The 20698-nt window shown below is 51.2% G+C and overlaps 1 protein-coding gene across 1 annotated transcript in view; it reads right to left on the bottom strand.

Moving 5' to 3' along the window:
* The window catches only part of LOC140429044 (excitatory amino acid transporter 1-like), a 379543-nt gene that overhangs the window by 90240 nt on the left and 268605 nt on the right, over window positions 1-20698 (bottom strand). The window contains exon 7 of the mRNA XM_072515573.1: window positions 2405-2638. Within this exon, the coding sequence (XP_072371674.1) occupies window positions 2405-2638 (234 nt within the window). The remainder of the gene's footprint in view (window positions 1-2404; window positions 2639-20698) is intronic.

Genomic DNA, 20698 nt, shown 5'->3' with positions numbered 1-20698 from the left:
GTGAGGGAGTGTGAGTGTGAGGGAGTGTTTGCGAGTGTGAGGGAGTGTGAGTGTGTGAGTGTGAGGGAGTGTGTGAGTGTTGGTGAGTGTGAGGGAGTGTGAGTGTGAGGGAGTCTGTGAGTGTGTGTGTGTGAGGGAGTGTGTGAGTGTGTGCGAGTGTGAGGGAGTGTGAGTGTGAGGGAGTGTGTGAGTGTGTGTGAGTGTGAGGGAGTGTGAGTGTGAGGGAGTGTGTGAGTGTGTGCGAGTGTGATGGAATGTGAGTGAGGGTGAGTGTGAGGGAGTGTGTGAGTGTGTGCGAGTGTGAGGGAGTGTGAGTGTGAGGGAGTGTGTGAGTGTGTGCGAGTGTGAAGGAATGTGAGTGAGGGTGAGTGTTTGGGAGTGTGTGAGTGTGTGCGAGTGTGAGGGAGTGTGAGTGTGAGGGAGTGTGAGGGAGTGTGTGAGTGTGTGTGAGTGTGAGGGAGTGTGAGCGTGAGGGAGTGTGTGAGTGTGTGAGTGAGTGTGAGTGTGAGGGAGTGTGTGAGTGTGTGCGAGTGTGAGGGAGTGTGAGGGAGTGTGAGGGAGTGTGAGGGAGTGTGTGAGTGTGAGGGAGTGTGAGGGAGTGTGAGGGAGTGTGAGGGAGTGTGTGCGAGTGTGAGTGTGAGGGAGTGTGAGGGAGTGTGCGAGTGTGAGGGAGTGTGAGGGAGTGTGTGAGTGTTGGTGAGTGTGAGGGAGTGTGAGTGTGAGGGAGTGTGAGTGTGAGGGAGTGTGAGGGAGTGTGAGGGAGTGTGAGGGAGTGTGAGTGTGTGTGAGTGTGAGGGAGTGTGTGAGTGTGTGTGAGTGTGAGGGAGTGTGAGTGTGAGGGAGTGTGAGGGAGTGTGAGGGAGTGTGAGTGTGAGGGAGTGTGAGTGTGAGGGAGTGTGACGGAGTGTGAGGGAGTGTGAGTGTGAGGGAGTGTGAGGGAGTGTGAGTGTGTGATTTTCAGTTAATCTCCTGTTTTTCCAGTTGACCCAGCAGCAGACTGGGGTGTGTTGGGAATCTGAGTGTTTCCCGTCTCTCCAGTGATCATCTCCGTGGGGTTGGGCGAATCGCACCCTCTGGGGCGCTTTTGAGCCGCCCCCGTCCTCTGCGGGGCAGGTAGACTGGGGGAAAAGTCCCACCAGAATCAGGAATTGCGATTCTTGCCGGAGAGATTGCATTTCCTGATTTTCCCGCCCCTTGCTACGAGTTTCATGCCCCATTTTAATGGATTTACGCCAATTTAAATATTTCTGGAGAGCCCACCACATGATTCCCCCCCTCAGCGACGTAACGTCACATTTGCGAGGTTCACAACAGCTTAGTGCAGGCGAGCAGGAGATAAGTATACCCCTGGGGGGAGAGGGTCCCCCGGGGGGAGAGGGTCCCCTGGGGGGAGAGGGTCCCCTGGGGGGAGAGGGTCCCCTGGGGGGAGAGGGTCCCCCGGGGGGAGAGGGTCCCCCGGGCTGGGGATGTGCCGGGTGCTAGTGGGAGGCAGAGGGCCAGCTGTACCTCCGCAGGGTTGTGGCGGGGGGGGGGGGGGGTTGGAATCCCAGCCAGGATTCAGGGGGGTGGGGAGAGACCCCCAAACCTCCATGATGGGGTCTGAGGCGCCACTTGGCCGAGGCTCTGAAGTGGGGAGAAATCTGGGCTCGATTCACTGGGCAGCGACTGGCCGGAGAATCACAATTTTCCTATTGGGGGCGGCGGCGCTTTCACGATGCCCCCCCCCAAAAAACAGCGTACGGCGATGCCCCGCCCCCTCCAAAGCAGCGTACAGCGCGCGCCGTATCGACGGCCTCAGGGCAGTGCCTGAGGACCACCCCCTGATGCTCTGACCCTGACCGGCCGAGAACCCGACAGTGTCAGTCGTGTGTGACCCCACCCGTCGGGAACTCGGCGTGGCAGCTGCGGCTCAGTCGGGGGAGGCCGATCCGCGGGCACGGGGAGACTTTATTAGGGGCTGGGGGCACTGTTAGGGGATGATCCGGGGTGTGCGAGCGAATCAAAGGGGGGGACACAAAGAGGTCCCTGAGCTGCGGGCCGCAGCCGTGCACTTGCACAGCCACAGACCCGGCAATTCTCCGCCTACGCTGCCGTCCTGCTTCCCCCAGCAACACGGGGAATTGGTGCCCATTTTACGCCATTTTGTCTGGAGGAAAACGCCAACGTTCCCCACACCGCCGTGAAGACACAGCCCCAGAATCGGAGAATCCAGACCTTGGTCTGTGAACACGTCAGATTTCAAACACCAAACCTTGGTGAGATTCTGCCCTCTGCGTTTGAGTAAAAAACAAATTCAGTAAATGGACCGTAGCCTCTTTGTTGAGGTGGATTCAGGAGACTGAGACAAGGAATAAACGTGTAATAAAGATAGTGTTTGAGTGCCAATGTCCACACTCGCTCTTACCTGGAGGAGGTGCCGAGTGCAGTAACCAGAGCCTGGACCAGTCCACCAATGAAAACAAAGGGATTCTTGTGTGTGATGGCGAAGTAGAGGAGCGGCAGGACGATGAGAGCGTGAATGAGCAGGCCCACAATGACCGTGATTGTGTACATCCCCAGCTGGCCCCCCATCACAGTCATATCCTCCATCTCAACAATCTTGCCAGCAATCAGGAACAGGATTCCGATCGGAGCATACCTGAGAGAAGGAGAAAGATTGAGAGTGAAGAATTGAGAATGAAGGAGGTCAAGTGGAGTGCGAAAGGATGTTGCAGGTTACAGAGGGATATAGATAAGCTGCAGAGCTGGGCTGAGAGGTGGCAAATGGAGTTTAATGTAGAGAAGTGTGAGGTGATTCACTTTGGAAGGAATAACAGGAATGCGGAATATTTGGCTAATGGTAAAATTCTTGGAAGTGTGGATGAGCAGAGGGATCTAGGTGTCCATGTACATAGATCCCTGAAAGTTGCCACCCAGGTTGATAGGGTTGTGAAGAAGGCCTATGGAGTGTTGGCCTTTATTGGTAGAGGGATTGAGTTCCGGAGTCAGGAGGTCATGTTGCAGCTGTACAAAACTCTGGTACGGCCGCATTTGGAGTATTGCTTACAGTTCTGGTCACCGCATTATAGGAAGGACGTGGAGGCTTTGGAACGGGTGCAGAGGAGATTTACCAGGATGTTGCCTGGTATGGAGGGAAAATCTTATGAGGAAAGGCTGATGGACTTGAGGTTGTTTTCGTTAGAGAGAAGAAGGTTAAGAGGAGACTTAATAGAGGCATACAAAATGATCAGGGGGTTAGATAGGGTGGACAGTGAGAGCCTTCTCCCGCGGATGGAAATGGCTAGCACGAGGGGACATAGCCTTAAACTGAGGGGTAATAGATATAGGACAGAGGTCAGAGGTAGGTTCTTTACGCAAAGAGTAGTGAGGCCGTGGAATGCCCTACCTGCTACAGTAGTGAACTCGCCAACATTGAGGGCATTTAAAAGTTTATTGGATAAGCATATGGATGATAATGGCATAGTGTAGGTTAGATGGCTTTTGTTTTTTGACTTCCCCTGTCAGTGCAACATCGTGGGCCGAAGGGCCTGTACTGCACTGCATCGTTCTATGTTCTATGTTCTATGATTCAGTTGGAGAATGTAGTGATGACAGTGACCATAAAATAATCAGAATATAAAGGGGAAAAGGAGGTGGAAATCGCCACCTGGAAGAGAACTGATATCATTGATGAACTGGAGGAACTGAAGGTCATCAATATCAACAGAGAAATGGTGCTGGGGAAATTGATGGGATTGAAGGTGGAAAAATCCCCAGGACCTGAGAATCTATGTCCCAGTGTTGTTAAGGAAGTGGCTCAGGAAATAGTGGATCCATTGATCATCTTCTGGGATTCTCCAGACTCTAGAACAGTTCCTGCAGATTGGAGGGTGGCTAAGGTAACTCCACTGTTTAAAAAGGGAGGTAGAGAGAAAGCAGGGAATTATAGACCAGTCAGCCTGACGTTAGTAGTGAGGAAAATTCTAGAATCCATTATCAAAGATTTTATAGCCGAGCACTTAGAAAGCAGTGGCAGGATCAGTCAGAGTCAGCCTGGATTTATGAAGGGAAAATCATGCTCGGCAAATCTGCGGGAAGTCTTCGAGGATGTAACTAATAGAGTTGATGAGGGGGAGCCAGTCGATGTGGTTTATTTGGACTTTCAGAAGGTGTTTGACAAAATCCCACATAAGAGATTATTGTGTAAAATTAAAGCGCATGGGGTTGGGGGAAATGTATTGAGGTGGAGAGAAAACTGGTTGGCAGAGAGGAAACAAAGGGTAGGGATTAATGGGTCCTTTTCAAATTGGCAGCGGTGATTAATGGGGTACCACAGGGATCGGTACTGGGACCCCAGCTATTCACAATATATATTAATGATTTGGATGAGGGAACAAAATGTCATATCTCCAAATTTGGAGATATGACACCAAGTTGTGTGGGAGGGTGAGCTGTGAGGAGGATGCAGAGACCCTTCAGTGTGATTGGACAGGCTGGGCGAGTGGGTAAATGAATGGCAGATGCAGTGTAATTTGGAGAAATGCGAGGTTATCCACTTTGGTAGCAAAAACAAGAAGGCAGATTATTATCTGAATGGCCAAAAATTATGAGAGGGGAATGTACGAGACCTGGGTGTCCTTGCGCACCAGTCGCTGAAGGTAAGCATGCAGGTGCAGCAGGCGGTAAAGAAGGCTAATGGTATGTTGGCCTTCATTGCGAGAGGTTTCGAGTATAGAAGCAGGGATGTGTTGCTGCAATTGTCCAGGGCCTTGGTGAGGCTACACCTGGAGTATTGTGGGCAGTTTTGGTCTCCTCTGAGGAAGGATGTTCTTGCTCTGGAGGGAGAGCAGCAAAGGTTTACCAGACTGATTCCAGGGATGGCAGGACTGACGTACGAGGAGAGGTTGAATCGGTTTGGATTATATTCACTGGAGTTCAGAAGAATGAGGGGAATCTCATGCAAACCTATAAAATTCTAACAGGACTGGACAGGGTAGATGCAGGAAGGATTTTCCCGATGGTGGGTGTGTCCAGAAGCAGGGGTCACAGTCTGAGGATACTATTTAGGACAGAGATGAGGAGACATTTCTTCACCCAGAGAGTGGTCGGCCTGTGGAATTCATTACCACAGGAAGGAGTTGAGGCCAAAACCTTGTATGGTTTTAAGAAGCAGCTCGATATCGCACTGAGGGTGAATGGGATCAAAGGATCTGGGGGAAAGCGGGATTAGGGTATTGAATCCAAGGAGAGCTGGCAAATTGAATACACAATTGGCTTGATGGCCGGAAGCAGAGGGTAATGGTGGAAGGATGCTTGTCGGACTGGAGCCCTGTGACCTGTGTGTGCCTCAGGGATCAGTGCTGGGCCCATTACTGTTTGTTATCAATATCAATGATTTGGATGAGAAAGTTTGCAGATGGCTCTAAAATAGGTGGTATTGTCGACAGTGAGGAAAGTTATCACAAATTGCAGCAGGATCTGATCAGCTGGGGAAGTGGGCCGAGAAGTGGCGAATGGAGTCCGATACAGATACGTGTGAGGTGTTGCATTTTGGAAAGTCAAATCAAAGCAGGACTTTCACAGTGAATGGTCGGACCTTAGGGAGTATCGGTGATCAGAGGGACCTTGGAGTTCAGGTGCATGGTTCTCTAAGGTGGAGGCACAGGTAGATAGGGAGGTGAAGAAGGCTTTTGGCCTGCTGGCCTTCACCAGCCAGGGCATTGAGTATCGAAGTTGGGAAGTTATGTTGCAGTTGGACAGGAAGTTGGTGAGGTCACACCTGGAATATTGTGGTCAGTTTTGGTCGCCTTGCTACAGGAAAGATGTTATTAAACTGGAGAGAGGCAGAAGAGATTTACAGGGATGTTGCCAGGACTCAAGGGACTGAGTTATAGGGAGGAATTGGACAGGCTGGGACTTTTTTCTTTGGAGTGTAGGAGACTGAGGGATGATCTTATAGAGGTGGATAAGACCATGAGAGGCATGGATCGGGTGAATGCACCGAGGGTTGGGGCTTTTTGGTTGGCATGGACCAGTTTGGACCGAAGGGCCTGTCTCCATGCCGTAGATTCTATGATTCTATCATATTATGATCACTCATTCCCAAGGGGTCTCACACAACTGGATTGCCAATGATTCCATCCTCATTACACAGTATCCAGTCCAGGATGGCCTGTTCTCTAGTTGGTTCCTCAACGTATTGGTCCACAAAACTGGCACTGGAGGGTGTGCAGAGGAGATTCACTAGGTTAATCCCAGAGCTGAAGGGGTTGGATTACGAGGAGAGGTTGAGTAGACTGGGACTGTACTCGTTGGAATTTAGAAGGATGCAGGGGGATTTTATAGAAACATATAAAATTATGAAGGGAATAGATAGGATAGATGCAGGCAGGTTGTTTCCACTGGTCGGGGAAAGCAGAACTAGGGGGCATAGCCTCAAAATAAGGGGAAGTAGATTTAGGACTGAGTTTAGGAGGAACTTCTTCACCCAAAGGGTTGTGAATCTATGGAATTCCTTGCCCAGTGAAGCAGTAGAGGCTCCTTCATTAAATGTTTTTAAGATAAAGATAGATAGTTTTTTGAAGAATAAAGGGATTAAGGGTTATGGTGTTCGGGCCGGAAAGTGGAGCTGAGTCCACAAAAGATCAGCCGTGATCTCATTGAATGGCGGAGCAGGCTCGAGGGGCCAGATGGCCGACTCCTGCTCCTAGTTCTTATGTTCATATGTAAAACCATCCCGTATACATTCCAGGAATTCCTCCTCTACGGCATTGTGACTATTTAGATTTGCCCAATCTATGTGAAGATTAAAATCATCCATAATTACAGATGTTCCTTTATCGCATGTGTCTCTAACTTCCTGTTTAATGCCATTCCGACACCACCACTGCAGTTTGGGGGTCTGTATACGATGCTCACTAATGTTTTCTGCCCCTCGGTATTTCTCAGCTCGACCCATACAGATTCCACACTGTCAGAGCGAATATCCCTCCTCACTATTGTGTTAATTTCCTCTGTAACCAGCAGGGCCACACCACCACCTTTTCCTTTATGCCTGTCCTTCCTAAATACTGAATACCCCATGACATTCAATTCCCAACCTTGGGTACCCTGCAGCCACGTCTCCGCAATCCCAATTATATCAAACCCATTTCCGATTATTTATGCGATTATTTCATCCACTTTATTGCGAATGCTCCGCACGTTAAGGCACAAAGCCTTTAAGTTTGTCTTTTTAACATTACTAGTCCCGCTCCCAATATTTTTCCCTGTGGCCCTGTTTGAATCTGTCTCTTGGTTTCTCCGCCCATCACTTTTCTTATTCCCCTTTCTGTCTTTTATTTTTGTCCTTATTTCCTCCTCCTCTGACTCCTTGCATAGGTCCCCATCCCCCTACCATATTAGCTTAAACCCTCCCCAACCACTCCAGCAAATACTCCCCCGAGGACATCAGTTCCAGTTCTGCCCAGGTGTAACCCGCCCAGTTTGTACAGGTCCCACCTCCCCAGAACCGGTCCCAATGCCCCAGGAATCTGAAACCCTCCTCCTGACACCATCCCTTCAGACACGTATTTATCCGATACATCCTGCTATTTCTACTCTGACTAGCACGTGGCTCCGGTAGTAATCCTGAGATCACTAACTTCGAGGTCCGATTTGTTAACTTTCTTCCGAGCTCCTTATATTCTGCTTTTAGGACCTCAATCTTTTTTTTTAGTCATGTCTTTGGTGCCGATGTGTACCACAGCCACTGGCTGTTCATCCTCCCCATTGCAGAATGTCCGGTAACTGCTCCAAGACATCCTTGACCCTAGAAACAGCCCGCAGGACACAGAGGAGCAGTTATGTCGTCAGATACTGAAAAGATGTGAAAAAAGCAGGGTAGTTGTGATGGGCGACTTTAACTTACGCCATATGAAAAAAAATAATAATCGCTTATTGTCACAAGTCGGCTTCAATGAAGTTACTGTGAAAAGCCCCTAGTCGCCACATTCCGGCGCCTGTTCGGGGAGGCTGTTACGGGAATTGAACCGTGCTGCTGGCCTGCCTTGGTCTGCTTTAAAAGCCAGGGATTTAGCCCTGGGCCCTATTGACTGGGAATCCCTCACAGCCGGGGGCTCGGATGGAGAGCAATTTGTTAGATGTGTCCGGGAGAGCTTTTTGATCCAGTATGTTGATAATCCAACCAGGGAGGGACAATACTGGACTTGGTATTGGGGAAGAGCCAGGCCAGGTGATTGATGTTTCAGTGGGGGAGCATTTTGGGCTTAGCGACAATAATTCCATTAGTTTTGGGTAGTCACGGAGAAGGACAAGGGTGAAGGTGCTTAATTGGGCGAGGGCCAATTACATCCAAATTAGACAGGAAGTGGGGAATGTGGATTGGGAGCGGCTATTTGAGGGCAAATCCACGTCTGACATGTGGGAGGCTTTTAAAGGCCAGTTGATTGAAGTGCGGGACAGGCATGTCCCCGCACAAATGAAGGATAGAAATGGCAGGATTCAGGAACCATGTGACGAGGGAAATTGTAAGCTTAGTCAAAAGGAAAAGGGAAGCACACAATAGGTCTAGGCATAAACAAAGAACAAAGAACAAAGAAATGTACAGCACAGGAACAGGCCCTTCGGCCCTCCAAGCCCGTGCCGACCATGCTGCCCGACTAAACTACAATCTACTACACTTCCTGGGTCCGTATCCTTCTATTCCCATCATATTCATATATTTGTCAAGATGCCCCTTAAATGTCCCTATCGTCCCTGCTTCCACTACCTCCTCCGGTAGTGAGTTCCAGGCACCCACTACCCTCTGCGTAAAAAACTTGCCTCGTACATCTACTCTAAACTTTGCCCCTCTCACCTTAAACCTATGCCCCCTAGTAATTGACCCCTCTACCCTGGGGAAAAGCCTCTGACTATCCACTCTGTCTATGCCCCTCATAATTTTGTATACCTCTATCAGGTCGCCCCTCAACCTCCTTCGTTCCAGTGAGAACAAACCGAGTTTATTCAATCGCTCCTCATAGCTTATGCCCTCCATACCAGGCAACATTCTGGTAAATCTCTTCTGCACCCTCTCTAAAGCCTCCACATCCTTCTGGTAGTGTGGCGACCAGAATTGAACACTATACTCCAAGTGTGGCCTAACTAAGGTTCTATACAGCTGCAACATGACTTGCCAATTCTTATACTCAATGCCCCGGCCAATGAAGGCAAGCATGCCGTATGCCTTCTTGACTACCTTCTCCACCTGTGTAGCCCCTTTCAGTGATCTGTGGACCTGTACTCCTAGATCTCTTTGACTTTCAATACTCTTGAGGGTTCTACCATTCACTGTATATTCCCTACCTGCATTAGCCCTTCCAAAATGCATTACCTCACATTTGTCCAGGTTAAACTCCATCTGCCATCTCTCCGCCCAAGTCTCCAGACAATCTAAATCCTGCTGTATCCTCAGACAGTCCTCATCGCTATCCGCAATTCCACCAACCTTTGTGTCGTCTGCAAACTTACTAATCAGACCAGTTACATTTTCCTCCAAATCATTTATATATACTACAAAGAGCAAAGGTCCCAGCACTGATCCCTGTGGAACACCACTGGTCACAGCCCTCCAATTAGAAAAGCATCCCTCCATTGCTACCCTCTGCCTTCTATGGCCTAGCCAGTTCTGTATCCACCTTGCCAGTTCACCCCTGATCCCGTGTGACTTCACCTTTTGTACTAGTCTACCATGAGGGACCTTGTCAAAGGCCTTACTGAAGTCCATATAGACAACATCTACTGCCCTACCTGCATCAATCATCCTAGTGACCTCCTCGAAAAACTCTATCAAGTTAGTGAGACACGACCTCCCCTTCACAAAACCGTGCTGCCTCTCACTAATACGTCCATTTGCTTCCAAATGGGAGTAGATCCTGTCTCGAAGAATTCTCTCCAGTAATTTCCCTACCACTGAAGTAAGGCTCACCGGCCTGTAGTTCCCGGGATTATCCCTGCCACCCTTCTTAAACAGAGGAACAACATTGGCTATTCTCCAGTCCTCCGGGACATCCCCTGAAGACAGCGAGGATCCAAAGATTTCTGTCAAGGCCTCAGCAATTTCCTCTCCAGCCTCCTTCAGTATTCTGGGGTAGATCCCATCCGGCCCTGGGGACTTATCTACCTTAATATTTTTTAAGACACCCAACACCTCGTCTTTTTGGATCACAATGTGACCCAGGCTATCTACACCCCCTTCTCCAGACTCAACATCTACCAATTCCTTCTCTTTGGTGAATACTGATGCAAAGTATTCATTTAGTACCTCGCCCATTTCCTCTGGCTCCACACATAGATTCCCTTGCCTATCCTTCAGTGGGCCAACCCTTTCCCTGGCTACCCTCTTGCTTTTTATGTAAGTGTAAAAAGCCTTGGGATTTTCCTTAACCCTATTTGCCAATGACTTTTCATGACCCCTTCTTGCCCTCCTGACTCCTTGCTTAAGTTCCTTCCTACTTTCCTTATATGCCGCACAGGCTTCGTCTGTTCCCAGCCTTTTAGCCCTGACAAATGCCTCCTTTTTCTTTTTGACGAGGCCTACAATATCACTCGTCATCCAAGGTTCCCGAAAATTGCCGTATTTATCTTTCTTCCTCACAGGAACATGCCTGTCCTGTATTCCTTTCAACTGACACTTGAAAGCCTCCCACATGTCAGATGTTGATTTGCCCTCAAACATCCGCCCCCAATCTATGTTCTTCAGTTCCCGCCTAATATTGTTATAATTAGCCTTCCCCCAATTTAGCACATTCATCCTCGGACCACTCTTATCCTTGTCCACCAGTACTTTAAAACTTACTGAATTGTGGTCACTGTTACCGAAATGCTCCCCTACTGAAACATCTACCACCTGGCCGGGCTCATTCCCCAATACCAGGTCCAGTACCGCCCCTTCCCTAGTTGGACTGTTTACATATTGTTTTAAGAAGCCCTCCTGGATGCTCCTTACAAACTCTGCCCCGTCTAAGCCCCTGGCACTAAGTGAGTCCCAGTCAATATTGGGGAAGTTGAAGTCTCCCATCACCACAACCCTGTTGTTTTTACTCTTTTCCAAAATCTGTCTACCTATCTGCTCCTCTATCTCCCGCTGGCTGTTGGGAGGCCTGTAGTATACCCCCAACATTGTGACTGCACCCTTCTTATTCCTGATCTCTACCCATATAGCCTCACTGCCCTCTGAGGTGTCCTCTCGCTGTATAGCTGTGATACTCTCCTGAACAAGTAGCGCAACTCCGCCTCCCCTTTTACATCCCCCTCTATCCCGCCTGAAACATCTAAATCCTGGAACGTTTAGCTGCCAATCCTGCCCTTCCCTCAACCAGGTCTCTGTAATGGCAACAACATCATAGTTCCAAGTAGTAATCCAAGCTCTAAGTTCATCTGCCTTACCCGTAATGCTCCTTGCATTAAAACATATGCACTTCAGGCCACCAGACCCGCTGTGTTCAGCAACTTCTCCCCGTCTGCGCTGCCTCAGAGCCACACTGTCCCTATTCCCTAGTTCTCCCTCAATGCTCTCACCTTCTGACCTATTGCTCCCGTGCCCACCCCCCTGCCATACTAGTTGAAACCCTCCCGTGTGACACTAGCAAACCTCGCGGCCAGGATATTTATGCCTCTCCAGTTTAGATGCAACCCGTCCATCTTATACAGGTCACACCTGCCCCGGAAGAGCTCCCAGTGGTCCAGATAACGGAAACCCTCCCTCCTACACCAGCTGTTTAGCCACGTGTTTGTCTGCTCTATCTTCCTATTTCTAGCCTCACTGGCACGTGGCACAGGGAGTAATCCCGAGATTACAACCCTCGAGGTCCTGTCTTTTAACTTTCTGCCTAGCTCCCTGAACTCCTGCTGCAGGACCTCATGCCCCTTCCTGCCTATGTCGTTAGTACCAATATGTACAACGACCTCTGCCTGTTTGCCCTCCCCCTTCAGGATTCCCTCTACCCGTTCGGAGACATCCTGGACCCTGGCACCAGGGAGGCAACATACCATCCTGGAGTCTCTTTCACGTCCACAGAAGCGCCTATCTGTGCCCCTGACTATAGAGTCCCCTATAACTATTACTCTTCTGCGCTTTGACCCTCCCTTCTGAACATCAGAGCCAGCCGTGGTGCCACTGCTCTGGCTGCTGCTGTTTTCCCCTGATAGGCTATCCCCCCCGACAGTATCCAAAGGGGTATATCTGTTCGAGAGGGGGACAACCACAGGGGATTCCTGCACTGACTGCCTGCCCTTTCTGGTGGTCACCCATTTCTCTGCCTGCACCTTGGGTGTGACCACACTTACATAACTGCGATCTATGACGCTTTCCGCCACCTGCATGCTCCTAAGTGCATCCAATTGCTGCTCCAACCGAACCATGCGGTCTGTGAGGAGCTGCAGTTGGGTGCACTTTCTGCAGATGAAGCCATCCGGGACGCTGGAAGCCTCCCGGACCTGCCACATCTCACAGTCAGAGCACAGCACCCCTCTAACTGACATTGCGTCAATTAATTAAAATTAAAATTTGTCTTTTTTTTTTTTTTTAAATACTTTTTTTAAATTTCAAAGTTACTGTCAACTATCTGTTTCCTAGCACTAGATTTCTAATAGAAATGCGATAGCTAACTATAATATTCTCCGATCTCTGGCTTAGATATCCTCTAAATTATAATTAAGTTATTATGTTTAATTAGTTCCCAAATACTCAAAAAAATTTAGGTTAGAATCCCAACCAGCCACTCAGGTCACAGCTTTTCTGTGATGTCACTTCAGTTTCCCCCCCGACACACACAATTTGAAAAACAGGTATAAAAGTAAAAATCACTTGCTTACCTTCTGAGATGTTCTCAGGTTCTCTCGCTGACAGAGACTGCTCCTCCACCTCCAATCCTTGACCTGCACAATGCTAATAATATAATAATATAATATGGCACTTACCTTACACCAATGGGTCTTATTATTAGGTTAGAGGAGGAGGGCGGGTGGGAGACACTACACGTGTAGTGTCTCGGGTTTCCTCTCCACCAGAATTTATTGGTTGGGGGGGGGGGGGGGGGGACTTGCCAGAGGTCGAACTTCCGGTTCCCGCCGAAATCCAAAGGGCTGCTCCTGTAAAGGTAAGTGCTTTTAAACTAACTACTCACCTCCCAGGAGGCCCCTGCGCACCGCTGCCGCCGAAATCCAAAGGGCTGCTCCTGTAAAGGTAAGTGCTTTTAAACTAACTACTCACCTCCCAGAAGGCCCCTGCGCACCGCTGCCGCCGAAATCCAAAGGGCTGCTCCTGTAAAGGTAAGTGCTTTTAAACTCACTACTCACCTCCAAGAAGGCCCCTGCGCACCGCTGCCGCCGAAATCCAAAGGGCTGCTCCTGTAAAGGTAAGTGCTTTTAAATTCACTACTCACCTCCCAGAAGGCCCCTGCGCACCGCTGCCGCCGAAATCCAAAGGGCTGCTCCTGTAAAGGTAAGTGCTTTTAAACTAACTACTCACCTCCCAGAAGGCCCCTGCGCACCGCTGCCGCCGAAATCCAAAGGGCTGCTCCTGTAAAGGTAAGTGCTTTTAAACTAACTACTCACCTCCCAGAAGGCCCCTGCGCACCGCTGCCGCCGAAATCCAAAAACTGGATCTAAAAACTGGCAAAGCCCTTGAGGAGTACAGTGGAAGTAGGAAGGAACTTCAATGTGGAATTGAGCAAACATGGTCAAGGAGAATCCCAAGGCTTTTTATGCAAATATTAGGAGCAAGAGGGTAACAAGAGAAAGAGTCGGTCCACTCAAGGACAATGGGGGAAGTTATGCGTGGAACCACAGGAAGTGGGTGAAATCCTTAATGAGTACTTTGTATCGGTATTCACCAGGGAGAAGGACATGACAATGGTGAGGTCAAGGATAGGTGTGTGAACGCAGAACCCTGAGGAACATTAACATACAGAGGGATCTGGGCGTGCAGGTCCAAAGTTCCCTAAAGGTGGCAACACAGGTGGCCAAGGTGATTAAGAAGGCATTTGGCATGTTTGCCTTCATCAGCCGGGGCATTGAGTACAGGAGTTGGGAAATCATGTTGCAGCTGTATAAAACCTTGGTTAGGCCGCATTTGGAGTATTGCGTGCAGTTCCAGTCACCACATCATCAGAAGGATGTGGAAGCATTGAAGAGAGCGCAAAGAAGGTTCACCAGGATGTTGCCTGGTCTCGAGGGTGTTGGCTATGAGGAGGTTGAATAAACTAGGATTGTTTTCACTGGAATGACGGAGGCTGAGGGGAGACCTGATAGAGGTCTACAAAATTATGAGAGGCAGAGATAGGGGGGATAGTCAGAGGCTTATTCCAAGGATGGAAGTGTCAATTACAGTGGGCACAGGTTCAGGGTGAGAGGGGGAAAGTTTAAGGGAGATGTGCGGGGTAAGTTTTTCACACAGAGAGTGGTGGGTGCCTGGAACGCGCTGCCAGAGGATGTGGTGGAAGCAGCACATTAACAACATGAGGCATCTGAATGGGTCGATGAATAGGGAGGAAATAGAGGGATACGGACCGAGTAAGGGCAGGAGTTTTGTTTTAAGTTAGGGCAGCATGGTCAGCACGAGCTTGGAGGGCCGAAGGGCCTGTTCCTGTGCTGGCCTCTATGATCCCTTCCCTCAGGAGTCGCTGGACCTCCGACCTGATAAAGGCACACACACACAGGCCACGCAGGTCTGCACACACACGCACACGCACACACACGCACACACACGCACACACACGCACACACACACAGGCCATGCAGGTCTGCACACACACGCACACACACACACGCACACACGCACACACACGCACACACACGCACACACACGCACACACACGCACACACACGCACACACACGCACACACACGCACACACGCACACACACGCACACACACACAGGCCATGCAGATCTGCACACACATGTGGTGAACCACTGTATTATATTGTACTTACTGTTCTTACTGTTTGTTACATGCCTGGGTTAGTCCCTGCTGGCTCCGCCCCTCGGGCTCCAGTATAAAGGTGGCTAACCTCCAGCCCTGCCCTCATTCTGGCTCCGCCTGTGGCTCCGCCCCTCGGGCTCCAGTATAAAGGTGGCTGACCTCCAGCCCTGCCCTCATTCTGGGACCGGCTGCCTGCAGGTGTCTTTTAGCTGATTAAAGCCACAGTTTACTCTTCCGACTCTCGTCTGTCGTCATTGATGGTACATCAATTTCATCAGCTAAAATTTTAAGATGGATCCATCGCTCAAGCCTGATCACCTGGAGCTGGACCCCCAAGCAGCCGACGCCACTGCCACGTTTGAACACTGGCTAAGCTGCTTCGAATCTTACATTGATTCCTCCGCCACCGCCGTCGCTGAGACCCACAAGCTGCGAGTCCTCAACTCCCGGGTGAGCCCGCAAGTTTTCCTTCTTATCAGAGACGCTACCTCGTACGAGGATGCGATAACGCTGTTGAAGGGACAGCATGTTAAGGAAGTCAACGAGGTGTCCGCTAGGCATCTCCTTGCCACGAGGCGACAGCGCCCCGGAGAATCGCGAGCTGAATTTTTGCGCGCCTTGCGGGTACTCGGCCGGAACAGCAGCTGTAAGGCAGTATCGGCTGTCAAGCAGACCGAATTGCTGATCCGGGACGCCTATGTCGCAGGCATAAAATCTAATTACATCCGCCAGCGTCGACTAGAAGGGGTACATTCAACCTCCAAGACACAGTACAACTCTCGGACTCGTTGGAAGTGGCCTTCCATAACATGGGTGCCTACACCTTCGCCCACGCGGCACCCTCGTGGACTTTGTGTGCGCCGCCATCACCTGACCCAGGAGCGCCGCAAGCTTGTGCCGCGCAGCGACCCGCCAACTCCGGAGGCCCGAAATGTTACTTCTGTGGCCAGGATAAGCAGCCCAGACAACGCTGCCCAGTGAGGAGCGCGATCTGCAACGGGTGCGGAAAGAAGGGCCACTTCTCTAAAGTCTGCCCGGCCCGACCTGTTTCTAAACCCAGCAGCGCGGGGACCGCCCCCATCTTCCACGTCATTTGCCACGTGAGACCCGTGGGGGCCGCCATCTTCCACGTCACCCGCCACGTGCGACCCGTGGGGGCCGCCATCTTCCACGTCATCCGCCACGTGCGACCCGTGGGGGCCGCCATCTTCCACGTCATCCGCCACGTGCGACCCGTGGGGGCCGCCATCTTCCACGACACCCGCCACGTGCGACCCGTGGGGGCCGCCATCTTCCACGTCACCCGCCACGTGCGACCCGTGGGGGCCGCCATCTTGGAATCACCCCGCCGTTCCCGGAACCTTTGCTCACCAGATAGTATGCTGGCCTCCGCTACCCTCGATCAGCCCACCTACCTTCCGAAGCTCGCCTCCATCACCCTCGACCAATCTCAACCTCAATCCATGATGGCCGTCCGGATCAACGGCCACGAGATGACCTGCCTCTTCAACTCCGGGAGCACGGAGAGTTTCATTCACCCAGATACGGTACGGCGCTGCACCCTCCCAATTTTACCCGCGACCCAGAAAATCTCCCTGGCTTCCGAATCACATTCTGTGGAAGTCCGTGGATACTGTGTCCCAACCCTTACAGTACGGGAGTCGAGTACAAACATTTCAAGCTCTACGTCCTCCCCCATCTCTGCACTGCCCTACTACTATGTCTAGATTTCCAATGCCACCTCAAGAGTCTTACCTTGGAGTTCGATGGACCCCTGCCCCCTCTCACCGTCTGTAGCCTCTCGACCCTTAATGTCGCCCCACCTCCGCTCTTTGCTAACCTCACCCCGGACTGTAAGCCCATCGCCACTAGGAGCAGACGATACAGTGCCCGGGACAAGGCCTTTATCAGGTCGGAGGTCCAGCGACTCCTGCGAGAAGGGATCATAGAGGCCAGTACTAGCCCCTGGAGAGCCCAAGTGGTGGTCGTCAAAACTGGGGAGAAGCACCGGATGGTCATCGACTACAGTCAGACCATCAACTGGTGCACGCAGCTCGATGCGTACCCTCTCCTCCGCATATCTGACATGGTCAATCAGATTGCGCAGTACCAAGTCTTGAAGTCCGCATACCACCAGCTCCCTATCCACCCGGAGGACCGCCAATACACTGCCTCCGAGGCAGATGGCCGCCTCTACCACTTCCTCAGGGTCCCCTTCGGCGTCATTAATGGAGTCTCGGTCTTCCAACGGGAGATGGACCGAATGGTTGACCAGTACGGACTGCGAGCCATGTTCCCATATCTGGATAATGTCACCATCTGCAGCCATGACCAGCAGGACCATGACGCTAACCTCCAACATTTCCTCCACACCGCCAAGATCCTTAACCTAACCTACAATAAGGAGAAATGTGTTTTCCGCACAACCCGCCTAGCCATCCTTGGCTATGTTGTGGAACACGGAGTCCGAGGGCCCGATCCCGACCGCATGCGTCCCCTCCTGGAACTCCCTCTCCTCCACTGCCCCAAGACCCTGAAGAGATGCCTGGGGTTCTGCTCCTGCTATGTCCAGTGGGTCCCCAATTATGCGGACAAGGCCCGCCCCCTCATTAAATCCACCATTTTTCCCCTGACGGCTGAGGCCCGTCTGGCCTTGTACCGCATCACGGCAGAAAGCCGCGGTGCACGCAGTAGTCGAGTCCATCCCGTGCCAAATGGAGAGCGATGCGCCTGACTTTTCTCTGGCCGCTACCCTCAACCAGATGGGCAGGCCCGTGGATTTCTTCTCCTGAACCCTCCACGCCTCCGGAATTCGGCACTCCTCCGTCGAAAAGGAAGCCCAAGCCATTGTGGAAGCTGTGCGACATTGGAGGCATTACCTGGCCGGCAAGCGGTTCTCTCTCCTCACTGACCAACGGTCGGTTGCCTTCATGTTTAACAACACACAGCAGGGCAGGATCAAGAATGATAAGATCCTGAGGTGGAGGATCGAACTCTCAACCTATAATTATGATATCTTGTATCGACCTGGGAAGCTCAATGAGCCCCCAGACGCTCTCTCCCGAGGTACATGTGCCAGCGCACAAGTAGACCGACTCCGGGCCCTCCACAATGACCCCTGTCACCCGGGGGTCACCCGTTTTTTCCATTATATAAAGGCCCAGAACCTGCCTTACTCCATCGAGGAAGTCAGGACCGTGACCAGGAACTGCCAGATCTGCGCAGAGTGCAAGCCGCACTTCTATCGGCCGGACAGAGTGCCTCTGGTGAAGGCCTCCCGCCCCTTTGAGCGCCTCAGCATCAATTTCAAAGGGCCCCTCCCCTCCACTGACCGTAATGTGCACTTTCTCAACATCATTGATGAGTGCTCACGTTTCCCTTTCGCCATCCCGTGCCCTGACATGACCTCTGCCACAGTCATCAAGGCCCTGCGCAGCCTCTTCACCTTGTTCGGTTTCCCCACTTACATCCAGAGCGATCGGGGTTCCTCCTTCATGAGTGATGAGCTGCGTCAGTTCCTGCTTAGCAAGGGCATCGCCTCAAGCAGGACGACCAGGTACAACCCCCGGGGGAACGGACAGGTGGAGCGGGAGAACGCGATGGTCTGGAAGGCTGCCCTTCTTGCCCTACGGTCTGGAGGTCTCCCTGTCTCCCGCTGGCAGGTAGTCCTTCCCGATGCGCTCCACTCCATCCGGTCACTCTTGTATAACGCCACCAATGTGACCCCTCATGAGAGGATGTTTGTCTTCCCCAGGAAGTCCAGCTCAGGGGTCTCGCTCCCGTCCTGGCTGACGGTTCCAGGGCCCGTCCTCCTCCGGAAGCATGCGAGGAGTCACAAGTCGGATCCCCTGGTCGAACGGGTCCTTCTCCTCCATACTAACCCCCAATATGCCTACGTGCACACCATGACGGGCAGGAGGACACAGTCTCCCTTCGGGACTTGGCACCCGCAGGTTCCCCAGCGACCATCACCACTATCCCCGACTCGACACTGTCTCCCTCCGTTACCACTCACGACTCTACACCGTCTCCCTCCGTTGCTACTTATCCGGAGGACGACAGGCTCCCGGACACGCAGGCCTCAATGCTTCATCCGACACCAGTGTCCTCACCACAGCCGGGACTGAGGCGATCACAGCGGAAGGTCAAAGCCCCCGACAGAACAAAGAACAAAGAACAAAGAAATGTACAGCACAGGAACAGGCCCTTCGGCCCTCCAAGCCCGTGCCGACCATACTGCCCGACTAAACTACAATCTTCTACACTTCCTGGGTCCGTATCCCTCTATTCCCATCCTATTCATGTATTTGTCAAGATGCCCCTTAAATGTCCCTATCGTCCCTGCCTCCACTACCTCCTCCGGTAGCGAGTTCCAGGCACCCACTACCCTCTGCGTAAAAAACGTGCCTCGTACATCTACTCTAAACCTTGCCCCTCTCACCTTAAACCTATGCCTCTTAGTAATTGACCCCTCTACCCTGGGGAAAAGCCTCTGACTATCCACTCGGTCTATGCCCCTCATAATTTTGTATACCTCTATCAGGTCGCCCCTCAACCTCCTTCGTTCCAGTGAGAACAAACCGAGTTTATTCAATCGCTCCTCAGAGCTAATGCCCTCCATACCAGGCAACATTCTGGTAAATCTCTTCTGCACCCTCTCTAAAGCCTCCACATCCTTCTGGTAGTGTGGCGACCAGAATTGAACACTATACTCCAAGTGTGGCCTAACTAAGGTTCTATACAGCTGCAACATGACTTGCCAATTCTTATACTCAATGCCCCGGCCAATGAAGGCAAGCATGCCGTATGCCTTCTTGACTACCTTCTCCATGTGTGTTGCCCCTTTCAATGACCTGTGGACCTGTACTCCTAGATCCCTTTGACTTTCAATACTCTTGAGGGTTCTACCATTCACTGTATATTCCCTACCTGCATTAGCCCTTCCAAAATGCATTACCTCACATTTGTCCGGATTAAACTCCATCTGCCATCTCTCCGCCCAAGTCTCCAGACAATCTAAATCCTGCTGTATCCTCAGACAGTCCTCATCGCTATCCGCAATTCCACCAACCTTTGTGTCGTCTGCAAACTTACTAATCAGACCAGTTACATTTTCCTCCAAATCATTTATATATACTACAAAGAGCAAAGGTCCCAGCACTGATCCCTCTGGAACACCACTGGTCACAGCCCTCCAATTAGAAAAGCATCCCTCCATTGCTACCCTCTGCCTTCTATGGCCTAGCCAGTTCTGTATCCACCTTGCCAGTTCACCCCTGATCCCGTGTGACTTCACCTTTTGTACTAGTCTACCATGAGGGACCTTGTCAAAGGCCTTACTGAAGTCCATATAGACAACATCGACTGCCCTACATGCATCAATCATCTTAGTGACCTCCTCGAAAAACTCTATCAAGTTAGTGAGACACGACCTCCCCTTCACAAAACCGTGCTGCCTCTCACTAATACGTCCATTTGCTTCCAAATGGGAGTAGATCCTGTCTCGAAGAATAATTTCCCTACCACTGAAGTAAGGCTCACCGGCCTGTAGTTCCCTGGATTATCCTTGCTACCCTTCTTAAACAGAGGAACAACATTGGCTATTCTCCAGTCCTCCGGGACATCCCCTGAAGACAGCGAGGATCCAAAGATTTCTGTCAAGGCCTCAGCAATTTCCTCTCCAGCCTCCTTCAGTATTCTGGGGTAGATCCCATCAGGCCCTGGGGACTTATCTACCTTAATATTTTTTAAGACAC

This window comes from Scyliorhinus torazame, chromosome 9 (assembly GCF_047496885.1).
Source record: "Scyliorhinus torazame isolate Kashiwa2021f chromosome 9, sScyTor2.1, whole genome shotgun sequence".
NCBI classification, from domain to species: Eukaryota; Metazoa; Chordata; class Chondrichthyes; order Carcharhiniformes; family Scyliorhinidae; genus Scyliorhinus; species Scyliorhinus torazame.
Note: the sequence above shows the minus strand (reverse complement) of the source record. Positions and strands in the feature narration are given on the sequence as shown.